This window comes from Cololabis saira, chromosome 14 (genome assembly GCF_033807715.1).
Source record: "Cololabis saira isolate AMF1-May2022 chromosome 14, fColSai1.1, whole genome shotgun sequence".
Classification (NCBI taxonomy): Eukaryota; Metazoa; Chordata; class Actinopteri; order Beloniformes; family Belonidae; genus Cololabis; species Cololabis saira.
Genome location: NC_084600.1, coordinates 9,445,040 through 9,463,976, shown reverse-complemented (window position 1 = coordinate 9,463,976; position 18,937 = coordinate 9,445,040). Strand labels below are relative to the sequence as shown.

General features: G+C 41.7%; 2 protein-coding genes across 2 annotated transcripts in view; one reads left to right on the top strand and one right to left on the bottom strand.

Annotated features, from left to right (window-relative positions):
• LOC133459553 (mothers against decapentaplegic homolog 9-like) overlaps nt 1–11,867 on the top strand; it is a 24,570-nt gene extending 12,703 nt beyond the window's left edge. Inside the window, exons 7-8 of the mRNA XM_061739619.1 lie at nt 398–654; nt 11,280–11,867. Coding sequence (XP_061595603.1) covers nt 398–654; nt 11,280–11,423 — 401 coding nt within the window. The 3' untranslated portion in view covers nt 11,424–11,867. The remainder of the gene's footprint in view (nt 1–397; nt 655–11,279) is intronic.
• Nucleotides 11,731–18,937, bottom strand: LOC133459554 (regulatory factor X-associated protein-like). Its single transcript, XM_061739620.1, has 3 exons — nt 18,428–18,937; nt 16,756–16,866; nt 11,731–12,579 (listed from the first exon to the last, which is right to left on the bottom strand). Exons 1-3 carry the CDS (start codon nt 18,830–18,832, stop codon nt 12,472–12,474), a joined length of 624 nt encoding a protein of 207 aa, XP_061595604.1. The 5' UTR covers nt 18,833–18,937; the 3' UTR covers nt 11,731–12,471.

Below are 18,937 nucleotides of genomic sequence, written 5' to 3'. Positions count from 1 at the left end.
ATGAAATCGGTTTTATTTTTTCTCACATTACGTTTCAATTCAACTTTTTCGGTTTTTAGCATTTTATGCAAATGTAACCCCAAGACAGTATATAAAGTAATGAAATATAGACAATTTATGCAATTATAACCGAAAACTGTAATGTTTTCACACCTTTTAACATATATAAAGGCAAAAACATGGCACCAGTTATTCTTATGTCCAACAAAACATTCCTTTTTTGGGCATAAACAAAAAAATACCAAAAGTTGTAATGTAATGATGAAAAAAAATCGAGCTTTAGACATACAAATCCATTTTTAGGAATTAATATGAGAATCGATTTAGAATCGGAAAATTGATTTTTTCAACACAGGCCTAAACAGGAGTATTTGATCTTTTCCCCATCTGATGTCAGGTTTACACCTGTACTACGTGGGCGGGGAGGTGTATGCAGAATGCCTGAGTGACAGCAGCATCTTCGTCCAGAGCCGCAACTGTAATTTCCAGCACGGCTTCCACCCGACCACCGTGTGCAAGATCCCCAGCGGCTGCAGCCTGAAGATCTTCAACAACCAGCTGTTTGCTCAGCTCCTCGCCCAGTCCGTCAACCACGGCTTCGAGGTGGTCTACGAGCTCACCAAGATGTGCACCATCCGCATGAGTTTCGTTAAGGTACATAGCACGCAACTTAGTTGTAGACACCAGTATAGAGCCAAATCAAGGCCAAAAGTTTTGCTACTTTGAAAATAAAATTTGAACCTGAAAATTCAAGTTTTGATCATGAACTTATTTTTTTACAGTTTCAATTTTTTTTTCAGTATTAGATCTTTTTTTCAGTTTCAGATCTTTTTTATTTCAGTTTCAGATCTTTTTTCAGTTTCAGATCTTTTTTCAGTTTCAGATCTTTTTTTCAGTTTCACATCTTTTTTTTTCAGTTTCACATCTTTTTTTTCAGTTTCAGATCTTTTTTCAGTTTCAGATCTTTTTTCAGTTTCAGATCTTTTTTTCAGTTTCACATCTTTTTTTTCAGTTTCACATCTTTTTTTTCAGTTTCAGATCTTTTTTCAGTTTCAGATCTTTTTTCACTTTCAGATCTTTTTTCAGTTTCAGATCTTTTTTCAGTTTCAGATCTTTTTTTTCAGTTTCAGATCTTTTTTTTCAGTTTCACATCTTTTTTTTCACTTTCAGATCTTTTTTCAGTTTCAGATCTTTTTTTCAGTTTCACATCTTTTTTTTTCAGTTTCACATCTTTTTTTTTCAGTTTCACATCTTTTTTTTCAGTTTCACATCTTTTTTCAGTTTCAGATCTTTTTTCAGTTTCAGATCTTTTTTTTCAGTTTCAGATCTTTTTTTCAGTTTCACATCTTTTTTTTCAGTTTCACATCTTTTTTTTCAGTTTCAGATCTTTTTTCAGTTTCAGATCTTTTTTCAGTTTCAGATCTTTTTTTTCAGTTTCAGATCTTTTTTTTCAGTTTCAGACTTTTGGCCCCGATCTGGCGTAGGGGGCGTGGCATCAACTGAGAGGGGCGTGGCATCATGAGTGACAGGTTCAAATTTTATTTTCAAATTAGCAAAACTTTTTGCCTTGATTTGGCTCCATACACTAGGGGCAGATTTTCATTTCCAGCTGTGTCAGCTGTACCAGTTCCTGCTGCATACAAGGGGGCGTTACACGCCTTCACCCCAGCTCAATGTTTTGGCGCTTTTCCACTAGTACCTACTCAGCCTGACTCGACTCGCCTCCACTACTCCACTACTACTACACTCGGTTTTGTGCTTTTCCACTAGGGGTTTAACGTGCTGAGTCGGCTGCGTCTGACGTCATCACACTACAGGCCACTGATTGGTCAGGCGGTTGGCCAATCAGATGTCTGAGTCAGGATGTGACATCATTTCAAGAGCGACTCGCGGCTTCTTGTTCATTTTTTATCGAAGAACAATGTTCAAGAAAAAGAAGAAAAATCCAAGGCACTCTTCTTTAAATATAACAAGCCTTTATTTGAAATGGCTATTTCATGTAGAAGATTAAAAAAGTGGGTTACAGCTAGGGATGGGTATCGTTTGCATTTTCATCGAATCCGATTCCTATTTCGAATCCTCATTTCGATTCCGATTCTTTTCGAATACCGATTCCGATACCAGGGATTAAAGCAAAAAAAATATTTTTGACTGAAAAAATTTTTTCAGGCCAGTTCATATTCCCCCGTCATCTATGCACTGCACTTATTGTGAAAACCAGGTTTTTTCTTGCTTTAACATATATAAAGTGGTCTCCCCTCAGCCTGCCTGTGCTGATTACAAATAATATAATATATTACAAATAATAGCAGTGACCAAAACACCTGCAGAAATACTGCAGGAATCACATAGCAGCAGTTAAATGCAGCCTTCTGTAAGCTTTAAATATCCACTGGGCTTACATCAAATACATCAAAACACAACAATAAAAAACACTTTTCTGAACTTATCAATATGACTCTGTCCTTCACAGGATAAGTAAAATGGATCACTGCAAAAACTCAAAATCTTAACAAGAATATTTGTCTTATTTCTAGTTAAAATGTCTCATTTTAGTAAAAAAAAATCCCATTACACTTAAAACAAGACTCATCACTGGAAAAAACAACAATTTTCACCTGTTTCAAGTAGATTTTCACTTGAAATAAGTAGAAAAAACAAGATTTTTTTGCTTGTAATAAGAAGATAAATCTTGTCCAACCGGCAGATTTTCCTACTTATTTCAAGTGAAAATTTACTTGAAACAAGTGAAAATTGTCAAGTTATTTTTCTGTTGATGACTCTAAATGTTGAAATAGCAGTAAAACCACATTCATTGATGAAATTACTAATGGATGGAAAGGGGGGATGGAAGTTTTACAGGGGGGATGATTTGGACCGTTTTTATTTCAGGGGAGGATGATTTGGACCGTTTTTATTTCAGGGGGGATGCCACCCCCCCTCATCCCCCCTCTACTCGAGTACTGCCTGTAGCTATATTCTACATCTGGGCTGATGTGGACGTACAGATAGCAGCAGAGGATATTTCAGTTGCTATATGGCTGTCTGTCTGTACAGTCGTGCAAGTTCAATGCTATTAAAGCACTTTAAATCAAAGCATTTAGTTTTTTTTACATAAAATAAATACATTTCTATGCAGTTTAGAAGTTTTGGGGATGTCCTTTTTTGACGCCTGCGCTGCTGAAATCAGGCGTTCATTATTTATATTTCTGAAAGGTGGTAACCCTAGAGGCGACCTGCCGGGGGCCCGCGTTAACGGGTCCCCGACGGGCGTCGCAGCTGGGGAGATCCGCGAGAAGGGCCCGGCGCGCGTCCAGAGTTGCCGCCGCCGGCCGCCGGCCGCCGACCGCCGACCGCCGTATCCGACCCCCCCCCCCCACCGGTCCGCCTTCCGCGCGGTGCCGGACACCGCCCCGCGAAAACCCCGCCCGACGACGCGGGGACGCCGCAGGACGAAGGCCCCTCAATACTCAGAGCGCGCGGGGGGCGGGGGGAGAGAGAGAGAGAGAAAAACGTAATACTCAGAGCGCGCGCGGGGGGCGGGGGGCGGGGGGAGAGAGAGAGAGAGAAAAAAAAAAAAACTCCCAGGATTCGAAATGAAGATTCGAAATGCGCATTTTTAAACGAATATCGAATTTTTGGATTTCGGTTCCGGTTCCAAAATTGGAACCGGGTTTCGGTACCCATCCCTAGTTACAGCCCACGCGTTTCGGCCACAGCCTTCCTCAATCATTGCTTCTCTTTAAATGGGATGATTGAAATCACCTGGGTAGGTGGGAGGACAAATGTGAACAAGAGAAATAACAGATAATGACCAATAAATGGCTCCACCAATTGTTAAACAATTAAATACTGGAAATAGGATAAGAAAGAACACTATCTGTAATGAAAAAAAGTTACAAAAAAGGACTGAAATCAATGTCTTCATTTAAACCTGGATAGATAGTGGCTTTCTTTTGGTAAATATAAAAGGTCTCTCTCTGCAGAAACGCGTGGGCTGTAACCCACTTTTTTAATCTTCTACATGAAATAGCCATTTCAAATAAAGGCTTTTTATATTCAAAGAAGAGTGCCTTGGATTTTTCTTCTTTTTCTGACATCCCTTTTCCCACCAAAGAGCACCTTCGTCACATGATTTAGATGAACCTTCTGAGCACTCTGGACTTTCTTTTTGTCTGGAAACAATGTTCAAGGTTCACTTTATTGTCATTCCAAGTACAAGTGGAACGAAATTTCGTTGCCACTGGCTCAAAGCAAGCAATAAAAACAATTAAAACACTAAAAACTTAAACACTAAAAGATAAGGACACTAGGCTAAAAACTAAAACGCTGCGTACTCAAAAGTGCATAAGGATATACAGAGTTCAAAGTGCTTGGTGCAGAACTGTAGACATTCATTGTCGAGGGTAGACAGGGAACGGGTTCTGTTTATTTAAAAGTCTTATGGAGTGGGGGAAAAAACTGTCATGGACCTGGCTGTTCTGCACCTGTCGCTCAGAAACCTTCATGAGGGCAGGAGGGGGAACCTTCCATGGTCAGGATGGGTGGGATCCACCAGGATCTTGTTTGCCCTTGATAGACAACGACTGTGTGCGATGTCCTGGATGGATGTGAGGGAAGTGCCGGGGACTCTGGCTGCAGCATCCACCTCTCTGCAGTAGGGTTGCACGGTATACCGGTACCAGTATAGTACCGCGGTACTAGAGTTTTGAAAACGGTACTATACCAGCATTTAAAAACAAACGGTACTTTTATATATTTTTTCTATGCAAACGAATTGGTAAATTGGAGCCTGTCTCTTTAAGCACGGCGAGGTCCGCGAGTGTGACGTAGTTGCAGAAGCAGAGCCGCCTCCCCCTCCCACTCGCATGCGGAGGAGAGAGAAACGAGAAGTCGCGTGTTATTAGACAGACAGAGCGGGTTGAAATAAAATTGAAATAAAAAGAGATGGCAGCTGCAGAAAAGCCCGTACTTTTGGACAAAATGGGGGCCCGAAGTATGGTGTGGAAATATTTCGGGTTCAAACCGAGCGATAAGGGCGAACCACTGAACCAGACGCACCGCAGTGCAAGCGCTGCTACAACGCGTGTCTCGCAAAAGGAGGCAACACTTCAAACTTGTCCAAACGTTTAAAGGACAACCACGCGGACTTCTTCCACGACTTCAGTCAAGAACGACAGCTGATAACTTTGTTCACCAGTTCACTGCACTGTCATGTCAATGAAAGAAGTACAGAGCCTCTCCCAGCCCGTAGTAAACCTACAGCAGCCTATACAGAGAGTTAAAACATGTCCATGGTTAATAAATGCAATTTTTAAAATATAAAAAAAAAAAAAAAAATTACATTCTTAAAATATTTAAATAAATTCCACACACTAGAATATAACTTTAATATATTTTTTATATTTTAATATTATTTAATGTTTCATATATATTATAAACCATTAAGGCAATGAATTATATTATATATTAAAACACACTTTTGTAAAACATTCCACTAGCCTACAATATCTAATCCTATCCTAGAGGACTGTCTCAGAAAATTAGAATATTGTGATAAAGTTCTTTATTTTCTGTAATGCAATTAAAAAAAACAAAAATGTCATACATTCTGGATTCATTACAAATCAACTGAAATATTGCAAGCCTTTTATTATTTTAATATTGCTGATTATGGTTTACAGCTTAAGATTAAGATCCCCAGAATATTCAAAATTTTTGAGATAGGATATTTGAGTTTTCTTAAGCTGTAAGTCATGATCAGCAATATTAAAATAATAAAAGGCTTGCAATATTTCAGTTGATTTGTAATGAATCCAGAATGTATGACATTTTTGTTTTTGTAATTGCATTACAGAAAATCACAATATTCTAATTTTCTGAGACAGTCCTGTAGATAATGGAATGATCCTCAATTTATTTTTCTAGTTATGCCCATTTAATGTTTCATGTGGCCTATAGTTTCAAAACACAAACCTTTTGAACAATGAGAACAAGTAAAATAAAGCAATGGAATTCAAATTAAAATGACCATGTTAATTAAAATACTGTACCCCCTCCCTCCCCCAATTACAGAAGACCAGTGCTCCTGGCTCAGAGAGGGTGACACCACCCACTCAGAAGCAGGAGTTTTTGCTGCTACAGTATTTTATTTAACATCGTGACTTTAATTTGAATGGCATTGCTTTATTTTACTTGTTCACACTGTTCTAAAGGTTTGAACATTTTAATATCCCATGCCAATTATTTATTTTATTTATTGTTGTTATTGTTCCCAAAGTCTGCTTTAAAATAAAGGAAAATATTGACATTGAGAGAGTTCCACCTTTTTACAAAAAGTATCGAAAAGTATCGAAAAGTATCGAAATACATATTGGTATCGGTATCGAAACAGAAATTTGGTATCGTGACAACCCTACTCTGCAGGGCTTTTCCATCGGCTGCCGTACAGCTTTCATGCCAGATGGAGATGCAGTTGGTCAGTATGCTCTCCATCATGCCCCTATAGAAGGTGGTGAGGATGGGTGGTGGTAGGTGAGCCCCTATAGTCTATCGGCCAGACCAGATATCAGTACCACTCAAGGTGACAAAACTTGCTTATAATTTTTGGAAAGATCCACATCTATAGATGATATATTGGTATGATAACCTTCCTGAGTGGCAGCTGGATCATAGTTATCAGCTCATGAAGTTACTCACCCCCTTCAGAAAGTTACACTTTAGATGCTTGTTTATAAAACTAAGCTGGTTCCTAATCTCATTGTTATGTCCTTTATGTCGTGTATTTGCATGATAAAGACCAGTTTGTGACATTAAGGCTGTTATAGTTTCATAGGAGCCTAATGATGCTCTTCTAGTTTAAGGCTCACAATGACCTGTAACAATGATATAGTAGGGGTATATTATACATTTCCTGAATCCCTATGGTCCTGTGAGTATTCCAGTTTTTGTATTTTGTGTCTCTGTTGTTCCTAGATGACACAGGGCTAAAAGATAGTATATCATTTAGGTGAAAATGGTGTAAAAATGTGTGTTGTTTAAAGTTTAAAGAACTGCAGTGACCTCGATGTTGGTCAGAAAGATTCACATCTTAGCTTGAATGAATGCTTAAAATGTCCCCTTTAAAATGATACCAAAGACAATATAGTGAAACATTAACAGATATCCTGTACATGAGTCTAAACCAGGATATGCAGCAGCATCTAAAATGTAGTTTTCTGAAGGGGGTGGGTAACTTCATGAGCTGGTAACTATGATACAGCTGCCACTCAGGAAGGTTATCTTACCAAAATATCATCTACAGACATGGATCTTTTCAAAAATCATAAGTAAGTTTTGTCACCTTGAGTGGTACTGACCAGTGAAATTTTGGGCTCTGGCCCATGGACATAGAAGGTGGTGAGGATGGGCGGTGGTAGGTGAGCTCTCTTCAGCCCACGTAGGAAGTGCAGCCTCTGGTTGGCTTTCTTTGACAGTGAGGCTGTATGTGTGGACAATGGCGTTGTTTTCAACTGATATCAAATAAATGCCACAGAACAAGCAGCAGATATATAAACTCTCATCCATGTTCTAAGTCTTTGGCGCCTTTACTTCTTCGTTTGTGTCGCACAATCAAATACGTCACAGCAGCTTCGCTCCAACCTCCTACTTCTGATCTGGGTATTGAAAATAAACGAGGGCAAGGCGAGTGGAGTCGGGCTGAGTAGGTACCAGAGGTGGGTAGATTAACCAAAAATTGTACTCAAGTAAAAGTAATGTTACTTCAGAATAATATGACTCAAGTAGAAGTAAAAAGTAGTCATTCAAATAATTACTTGAGTAAAAATAAAAAAGTACTTGATGAAAAAACTACTCAAGTACTGAGTAACTGTTGAGTAATGTCTGATTTATTTTTTTAACACAACCATTCAAACAGACAAAAGTATAAAATAGTCATCTTCAGGCAAATTAAATCAATAAAATAATAAAATAAATTAAAATGAATAAAAAATTGCATTAAAATAATCTTAAAGTAAATTCAAGTGCTTTAATACATAATAAAATAAATAAAATAATAACAGAATAAAAAAGATAAATTAATCACAAGTAGATCAAAATTTCCAGCCTTTGTACTTTTCTTTTTTAACCAGGCAGAACTAGAACAAACATGAACTCATAGAAACTCTGTGTGTGTTTGAGTCTGTGTAAATGTGACAAAACATGCAAAAACAAACATTTTTCCCAAAGAATCACCCAGTGATGTCATGAGATTGACGCGTACGAGGATAAAAGGATAAAAGAAAAGTAACAGCTCAACGTAGCCTAATGTAGCGGAGTAAGAGGAACAGTTTCTTCTTCACAAATCTACTCAAGTAAAAGTAAAAAGTATAGTGATCCAAAACTACTCCTAAAAGTACAACATTTCCCAAAACGTACTCAAGTAAATGTAACGGAGTAAATGTAACTCGTTACTACCACCTCTGGTAGGTACCGTATTTTCGCGACCATATGGCGCACTGTGTGGAAAGGCGCACCCTCAGTTTTGTGTGTCATTTTTGGTTTTAAAACATACATACGGCGCACCGACCCAAAAGGCGCCGTCTACGGAGACGGAGCTGCACACACGCACGCTGCAAAACACACACGCGCTAAAAATACAGCGGAAGCAAAACTTAGTTTGATATTTTATTTCACTTTTCACATCAATCAAACCCTTCAAAGGTTCATATTCTGTTTCTGCATTAAAGAATTTAAAAAAAACCACCGGGTTGCTGCACATAAACCTGTCTCAGCCACTGATCATCTCCTCATCCATCCAGCCCTTTTCATTTCACTCTGGCTGGAAAAGTCTCTTTAGGCAACGCTTTTCTTTTAAAAATCCCGACCGCGGCGGTCCCGGGTCCCGCTCCCCGTCTGCTCCCCCGCGCTGGACCGGGTCCGCTCCCCGTCCGCTCCCCCGCGCTGGACCGGGTCCGCTCCCCGTCTGCTCCCCCGCGCTGGACCGGGTCCGCTCCCCGTTGCTCCCCCGCGCTGGACCGGGACCCGGGTCCCGGTCCGCCCCCTCCCGCGCTGGTCCCGCGGCGGTCCCGGGACCCGGGACCGCCGCGCTGGAACCGCTCACACACACGCGCTGTCGGGGAGCCGGTACCGGGTTGTACAGGAGCTCCGCTCCGCTAATTCAGCTGCGCCAGTCCGAATTTCCAGACCCGTCTCAGCTTCTTGATCATCATCCCTTCATCCAGCCCCCCCTTTTCATTCGCCCTTATAATGACTCCGGCTGGAAACGTCTTATGCAAAGTTTTTCTTTTAAAAATCACCATAGGTTTCTGTCCATCAGCGCAGCAGGCAAGCGCTACATAAACCAGTAAAGCCGCGTTTATACTTGCAGTTCAGAACGCGTACGCGAGACGCAGGATACGCGTGACGTCACGTCTCGCGTATCCTGCGTATCCTGCGTACATTTGACGCGTCGACGTGCACGTTCTCAAAAAGACACTGAACGCGTACGCGACCTGCAGTTCTCGCTCTGTCTGCTAGTATCGCTGTTCCCGGTCTGATCCCGGCTGGCACGATTATGCTGCTCTCCCCTGGAGAAAGTTCCCCGTGCATATTTATGCAATATTTAACTTCCCCCCAGGGTTTCCGTTGTCCGGTAAAATATGCCGAAGTCCGGTATTTTATAATCTCTCCGGTCAAAATACTCACTGGTGCTGCGGGACTAGAGTCCCCGGGAGTACCGCGGATGGCGAGCCCCGGCCGCCGAGCCCCGGCGACCGAGCCCCGGCGACCGAGCCCCGGCGGAGGTACGCGCCGAGCCTCGGTGCCTCCCGGAGCCGGGAGGAAGCGGAGCCGGGAGCCAGGAGTCAATTGACGGGACTTATTTTATTTTAAATACTCTGTTTTTCAATAAAAATACTATTGAATGACTTGGAATCATATTAGGAACAATACATTTTTTGACCATGTTAATCTTTCTTATATATTGACATCTACTTCTCCATATGAACCTAAAATTAACTGGATTTATTGTTTCGTCATTCTTGTTGAGATGGGTGAGGAGAATGCTGGATAAATTAGTCTGGAAAGACTATCCACTTTTGATAATAAGCAATAATAATAAGATAAGATAAAATAGTCCTTTATTATTACTCCCTCAACGGGGAAACTCACGTAGCAGAAGTACACACACACACACACAGGGAAGGGGGTAAAACAGTAATATAAATAAGTAATACACATTAAAAAAAGAGTAATAATAATAATAATAATGTTATGGTTTTCTTTAGCTTCCTTCTAGGCACCCAGAGCTTTACAGAGATCATTATTCATTCACACACATCCTCCCCGGTGGTAGCTCCGTCTGTAGCCGCAGCTGCCCTGCAGACTGACGGGAGCGTGGCTGCCATATCGCGCCAAACGGCCCCTCCGACCACCACAAACATTCATACACACTCATACACATTCACACGATGTTATAATCTCCTACATCATCCAATATTGTCCTGTAAAAGTGTTCGTTTTTCTAATCTGCTACCGCTGCTGCTGCTACTACTTCTGCTACTTAATATAAGTAGCTTTTCCAATTGTTGCTCTGCTTACTGCCCCCTATCGGTCACCATCGGTATGACAGGCTCTACTCGGGTGGTACGCGACGTACGCAGTGGAGCATGAACAGACACAAAGCAGGCTACGCAGGCTACGCAGGTTACGTGCGTAGAGTATATTTCCGGCTTTTGTGTGTGTCGCGCCGCGAAAAACACCCGCGCATGTCGGGATCCGGTACCGGGTTTGTAACCGACAGATTTGGCTGTAAATTTCGGAGGGTGAAGCTGATCAGACCTGAGACAGACCCCAGAAATCTCTGCTCGTAAAACGGCCGGGAACCAGGTCATCGGACCCGCTTTGGGAACCAGGAAGTCGGCTGCAGCAGCGCCCATCACCGCGCTGCAGAACACTCACACACAAGTGTGCTTATTTAAATAGAGCGGAGCAAAACTTAGTTTGATTGTATTTTACACATCAAGCAAATCCTTAAAAGTTTTCATCATCTGTTTCCACATTAAACAGCTCAGTGGAGTCTCATTCACGTCGCAACTCACGGGGGCTTCACCCGCCCCCTTCTCCCTTTACCGTTCTCATGGTGGCCGGCCTTACATTACCGTAATTCAGGTAATAGACACGGCGCACCGTTTCAAAAGGCGCCCGGCACATTTAAGAAAAAAAAAAAAAAAAAAAGTTGCGCCTTATGGTCGCGAAAATACGGTACTAGTGTAAATGTGCCATTTGTGTCCATCCCTCAGGGCTGGGGGGCTGAATACCACCGTCAGGACGTGACCAGCACCCCCTGCTGGATAGAAGTGCACCTGCACGGCCCTCTGCAGTGGCTGGACAAGGTCCTGACGCAGATGGGCTCGCCACACAACCCCATCTCCTCCGTGTCATAACCTCAACGCTCGCCTATCTGAGCGTGTGCTCAGTGTTTTCACACAGGTAGTCCTAGATTCTGTACATCTGTTTTCTGTCCTACAGATCGTTTACTCCACATCTTGCATAAAAAGGACAAACTAATGTATTAATGCTCGTTACTTCGTGGGACGCAACTGAAACACACACGACTGAATCTCCTTTGGCTTTAAAGTTGTCCTTCATTTCAGTATGGTGATCTTTTTTTTAACTTCCCCTCTGTTTTCATTAAACTACATGAGACCAGAAAAATGGGATATATTTACAGGTACTCAGAAATGAATGTGATTATAATCATGTGTAAATGTATTTCCATGTGTATTAACCAATGTATGTATAAATGTACTGGTTGCTTTTTACTTGTTCCTTTAAACTTGTTTCTCCCCATGAACTGCATTTTTCCTCATTAAAAAAAAAGAAGAAACCAAAACTACAGTATAAATACAGAGTCTGGGATCTCTTTATTTTGTTAACATTTTCATATTTAAATATTTTGTACTGAGCCAGGGAAACACAACATAATGAGCTTCATACAGTCACTTCTCTGAGCTTTTTTGCACTTTACCAGTAAATCAATTCTTTTACACTGCTACCCTTACTTGCATTAAAACATAATTTAAAACGTGTGCTACAGATAAAATATGAACAGACATACAGTACAATGAGCAAGTCCTACAAGCTTCACTTGGTTGCAAAGATGATTGTCACGTTTGACAAGAATATCATTAAAACAGTGAGAGCCAACACTAGATGAGGTGAAGCGTTAAACCTGTCGAACCCACGGCCTTCATTATTACTGGCAAACATGAATTCACAGTCAATGGAGGGAATTTTTGGCTCACTTAGAAAAATAGAATTCCTTAACATTGTGTGCTACACGATGAAATCTGAGCTTAGTCCAAAAGTTTTTCTTTTTTCAGCCTGTTTCTTTAACTGCAGACAGGTCCTGCTTGCAGCTTGGTATCCATCATGGATCAGGTGCCAGTGATCAGTGATCAGTCCGTGTTGGCGTGCAGCGAGCAGCCGCCGTCAGCAGCCCTGGAAGTGCTGCTGGGAGTGCAGGCGGTTGTGCGTGGCCAGGAGCTGCTGCTGCTGCTGCTGCAGGAAGCTGATCACCTCCGGACTCCTGAGCAGCGACTGCAGGACAAAAACAAACACGTTCAGCTTTTACAGCACAATTCAAGAGAAATTTTACGGTCTGTCTGAGAATGTGACAAAATTAAAGAATTCTGGAGGGAGGTAATTAATAAAATCCAAATCTGACAGCACTCACTGTAAGTACAAAACTTTTAATGCATAGATAAATCACTGCACAGCAGCAGAGAATCGGACGCGTTTCAGCTTATAGCCGTCCTCAGCGTTTGTAAGCTGAAACGCGTCCGATTCTCTGCTGCTGTGCAGTGATTTAACTATGCATTAAAAGTTTTGTACTTACAGTGAGTGCTGTCGGATTTGGATTTTTTGACATGTTTTTTGGACTGGAACCCGGTGACACACTTTTGGTCTTTTTGAGTGAGCACGCCAAGTCTGCCAATTAGGTAATTAATAAAACCATGCTTCTCCTGTCCTGTATGAATATTCCACTGGAGCCTACCTTGTTATTGCTGCATCTACATCCAGCAGATCTCAATTTGAAACCCCAAGAGGGTAATATTTATTGATTTTGGTGTATTGCAGATAAAGGATTATTGCTCTTAACTGGAAGAAAACGGATGCGCCTACAATCGGTGCTTGGATCAAAGTTATGGCACAATGTATGTCAATGGAGAGAATAACATATACATCAAAAAACAAACTCGGGATGTACGAGGAAATCTGGAAACCGTTTAATCAATTAATTAAAAAAGGAGATATAGATGCTTCTACGGGAGGAAAATGCAGGGCAGGAACCTAAATATCAGAGTAGTGGTGAACCTCGGAAGGGGAAGGGTCTTGGAGGACGACAGCAAAAGTGCAATTTTAGTTTATGTGTAAGTTTTGTTTATGTATATCTTTAATTTGCTAGAGTTACCATTGGACTGTACTTATAATACTGTCATATTCTACTTTGTACTAATTTTGGACCTTATAAGAAGAGAGATGCAAAGAGAGAATGGATGTGGGTTGGGATGGGGGGGGTTAAGACTGTTAAGTCAAAAGTTGTTGTGAAATGTCCTTTATAATAATATCCTATATGTGAATTAAAAAAAAATCTATAAAGATATTGTTAAAAAAAAAGAGAAATGTTACTCCTGATCAACATACCAATCCTTTTTTTCCACCTTTCGCTTTAGAAGGAGAGAACATTTGCAGCAAGAGTTACGACAATAAAACGTTTACTGCTTTGTAATGTCATTCCTTTTAGCGACAATCAGATAGTTTGGCACTGAGAACACAGTGCTTAAGCAAGGAAGTTGTCATTGTGTCCTATTCTTCCTGTAAACGTGTCTTCAGGTGAGGAGAACTGGGATTTCAAGTTGTTTTAACATTTTCTGTTGGAATGAATCAGGAATCGACCCCTTTTTCCTGCTAAAAAGTGCACCTGGTACATTTCTCTGTTAAAGCTCCCGTAACAAAGGGCCGTTAATCAAACACCACAATATCATGCAAACTGAAATCCAGAAAAGTTGGGATGTTTTTTAAATTTGAATCAAATAGAATCTACAACATTTTCTAACCACTTGAGCCAATATTTTATTCACAACAGAACATAGATAACAAATGTTTAAGCCGGGTAAACTGGTACAATTTCATGCAGAAAATAAGCTAATTTCAAATTTCAGGCCTGCTACGGGTGTCGAAAAAGTTGGTACAGGGGGACAACAGATGGCTGAAAAGGAAAGACATTTCAAAAAGATTCAGCCGGGAGAACATCAAGCAACTAATTAAGGGAATTGATACCAGGTCTGTAACATGATTAGCTATAAAAAGGGATGGCAGAGTCCCTGCAATCTGGGAAAGGGTGCATAAAAAGATTGTGTAAGACTTTAAAAACAATGTACCTCCCCGTCAAACTGCAAAGCCTTTGCCAATCTCATCATCTACAGTGCATAACATAATGAAAAGATTCAGAGGAAGCGGAGATCTCTCTGTTTGTGAGAGGCAGGGCCTTGACAGAGACCCGTACAGTTACCAAGAACCAGTGGTCCATGGACATTAATATTTGGTACAGTTACCAAGAACCAGTGGTCCATGGACATTAATATTTGGTACAGTTACCAAGAACCAGTGGTCCATGGACATTAATATTTGGTACAGTTACCCCAAGAACCAGTGGTCCATGGACATTAATATTTGGACACGAATCCAGTTTCCTGATATTTATATGAACTTAATTTCTACGCCGGGGAAATACACGAAGCAAAGCTTGAAGGTAGGGCTGGGCGATATGGCCTTTTATTAATATCTCGATATTTTTAGGCCATGTCACGATACACGATATATATCTCGATATTTTGCCTTAGCCTTGAATTAACATTTTGATGCTACAATCACACCAGTATGATGATTCTATATCTACATTAAAACATTCTGACATTAAAACATTGTGAGTGGCACAAACATAAAAAGTCTAATTTCAAAATAGAAAGTGCACGTTGCATCTCTGACTCCCCGTCTGAAGAACATCTGCTAAGAACATGTTCTGGTCCTGGTTTTACCAGGATGACCAGGTTTTACCTGGTTTTACCAGGATGAGCTGCTCTGAGCAGGAGGGCTTTTAGAGCACCTTTATATTAAGACTAATTGTAGGTGTAGGGACTGCAATGTTTCACCCTCTCCTCCTTTACTTTGCATCACTTTCACTTACTTTTAGAAATATGACGTCATATATTCTTGTTTGACTTTGTTTCAATGATAGTGATTGATTTCATGTGGCCACATTTAAGCAACACTAGGTGATGTTTCTCAGTTCTGGAACAGAAAAGCCTGAATAATGGTTCCGCGTTAAATCGACGCAGAACCTACGCCGTAGGGTACGCGGCGATGCGCACTTACGCCGTAGGCTCTGCGTTGGTGTAACGCGGGACCATAAATCAGCCTAAAGGCTCGGCTGCTCCTCAGAGCCGTTCGCCTCGTGCGAGGAGAAAACATCCCATTCCCCTCCCGTCTTTACTAAGCCGGTTAGCTTTGAAAAGAGTCCGCCGCGCGTAGCAACCGCGCGGTTGAGCTCACGGCGCAAACAGGCCGAGTTTGGGAAAGTTAAAGTAAAGTTAAAGCGGGGAAGTGAGCGGCGGTCCCGGACCGCAGCGCTGACACCAGCAGGACCAATGATAACGCACACACGACAACACGTGACTGACATGTGTGACAGGGTGCGCTTGTTTTATGTCTCAGAGAAGGAGAGACGAGACGAGAGAGTGAGAAAAGCCTGTAATTTAATGCCTGCGGCTAAAAGCAAAATGCGTGAAAAATTATATTCGAATATGCACGATAGAGTCATTTTGTACATCGCACAGAGTAGAAGCCGAGATACATCGGCTATCCTCGATATATCGCCCAGCCCTACTTGAAGGCATACAAAAGTCTTGACGCTTGGTCCGACTTCAAGGCAGGATTTGTTGTAGAAATTAAAGTGATGAGGACACCGAACTTTATGATTTGACCGTTTAACGTTAGCTACCCAAAAATCCAACATTACCTGATACAAAATGGGAACCACAAATCCACGTTTCGGGGCCTGGAATCCAGTCGTTTCTGTGAATTGCAGCGATCCATTTGTCTCTCTTAAGCTTATTTTTTGGCAGTCTGTAAAACGATAACTCCGATTTCTTGCTAAATCTATGAGTACAGTCGATCACACAACAGCTCTTTCCCATTTTAGATGTTTTCCAGTTGCTCAAACAGAGTTTACGCTGCCACTCAGTCTTTCTGACACTCAGTCTTTCTGACACTTAGTGGGCGTAACTCGCTGTGAAGTCGCATCTGTGACGTCATGCGCATTCCCTCTATAAAAAAGATTTTAGAGCAACATCCTCCCTCCAGATGACGTCTATATCAGGCAAGAATGGGAGCGAATTCAACTTGAAAACTCCAGAATCTCATAACCTCGATGTCCAGACGTCTGGAAACCGAGATGCTGACGGACTCTTCAACTTGAGTTTGATTTACGGCCTCAGGCCAACTTTTTGGAGACCTGTAGCAGTTTTCACCTTGTGCATAAAACTGTACTATTTCCCAGTTTGAACATTTATTTTCTCTATGTTCTGTTGTGAATAAAATAATGGCTCATCCGATTTCAGTCTTTTAGTTTTCATTATGTTTGAATTAAAAACTAAAAATATCCCAACATTTAGTACATATGTAAGGTCCAGCCCCGACCCGGTCCCGACCCACCAGTCTCTTCTGGTTCAGGACCTGCTCGATCAGCGAGGGTCTGGCAGGACGGTCCCCCATGGCACTGAGACGCTGCTTGTTCACCGACACGGGACGCTCCTCCGCGTTCTCCTGCAAACACAAACAGAGAAACAACACGTGAGTGACAGTGGGTGGGATGTAGTGGTGGGGAAAAAAATCGATATTGCAATATATTGTTGCGCTCTCTGTCGCAATAAATAATCGATAAACTGAAGGCAAATATCGATATTTTATCACAACACACATAATGGATTTACGCGGTTGTCACCGCACTATTGTTCATGGACTTTAATTAGTCCAACTGTACATTGTTTACATTTAAAAGCCTAGGAGGCGGTGAGGGACTATGCAAAATTAAGTTGCTTACTGACTTTTCAGTATTAGATACAAAACAGTGCACTGTCCTGGTTTATATAAAACATGTTATTAATGTTCATGCACTTTAATTAGTCCAGCTGTACAGTGTTTACATTTACAAGCCTAGGAGGCAGTGAGGAAATATACAAATGCACTTTCTTGGCATTGAATAAATGCATAGCTACAGACGTTTTCCTTTTTATGGGTATTTTTCCTTCTTCAGTCACATATATTGTGATATATCGTTGATGAAATTTCTTACAATAAAACGAATATCGTAGATATCGTGATATTATCGTTATCGTGGGCCACATATCGCCAAAGTATTGAATCGTGAGTTACCCGTATCGTCCCACCCCTAGTGAGAGGGTGAGATGGGTGAGTGGGTGAGATGGGTCGGAACTGTTGCGTTTAAAAAAGGTCTGGGACTGAGGGAAAGGAAAAAACGAAACAAAAAAACAACATATGCATCTATATGTGCAACCAAATCCTCTCTTTAGCATGCAATCTCCAATCACACGTGTTGTGGTGCGGGTTCTGGAGGTTCTGGAGGTTCTGGAGGTTCTGGGGGCGGCTCCCTCTTGCCCCTTCCCGCTCCCACCCCGGCTCTGACCTGTTTGACCTGCTGCCTTCAGGAAGACGCTACAGAGTCATCAGGTCCAAAACTAACAGACTAAAAAACAGCTTTTTCCCTAAAGCCATAACCGCCCTGAAAAAAATGTGAATGCCTTCATGTGCAATTACTGTTTTTACCGTGCAATACTTTTCCCGGACTATCTGTGCAATATTCCACCACATGTGTAGCTACAGGACTGTCTCAGAAAATTTGAATATTGTGATTTTCTGTAATGTCATACATTCTGGATTCATTACAAATCAACTGAAATATTGCAAGCCTTTTATTATTTTAATATTGATGATCATGGCTTACAGCTTAAGAAAACTCAAATATCCTATCTCAAAAAATTTGAATATTCTGGGAATCTTAATCTTAAACTGTAAACTATAATCAGCAATATTAAAATAATAAAAGGCTTGCAATATTTCAGTTGATTTGTAATGAATCCAGCATGTATGACATTTTTGTTTTTCACAATTTTCTAATTTTCTGAGACAGTCCTGTATATATTATGTTATTATCTGTAGATAGGATCTCAGGTCTTGATTTCACTATTCAAATGCACCTTAACCTTTTTTTATATTTCTTATTGTTTGCACTGTCTTGCACTGGAGAGGTGATGCTGCTCTCCCTGTACCCAGGTATATTGACATTAATAAAGTATAGTATTCTTACGTCCAGCTTCCCGCTGGACATGGCCTGGTCGCTCTTCTTCTTCTTGTACTTGTCCTTGTACATCTTGTTGCGGTGCTTCTTGCACATCCAGGGCTTCCTCTGCTTGGCCACCTGCGTGGTGGTCTCGGTGCAGCCGTCGTACGTGCACTGCTTGGGGGCGGCGTCGCCCTCCCCCGCGTCCTCGTCGTCCCGCTCGTCCCGCGGGTCCGACGTGTCCAGGACGTCGCTCTCCTCGCCCGGGTCCGGGTCGTCGGGGTCCGGGCCCTCCGGGTCCCCCAGGTCCGGGTCGTTCCTGCTGTCCAGCACCCCGCTGCGGTTCACGTAGTAGCGCTGGCCGTCCTTGGTGAGCAGCAGGGTGGACTCCCGGTCCCGGTCCCCCCGGCCCGCCGCGTCCTCCTCACTCATGGTGTCAGCACGATAATCCCTGGGAATATTCCTGATGATCGGACATTTGTCTGAAAACACTAGTTTGTCATCAGACAGCGACTACAAACGTAATGACGTGATTCC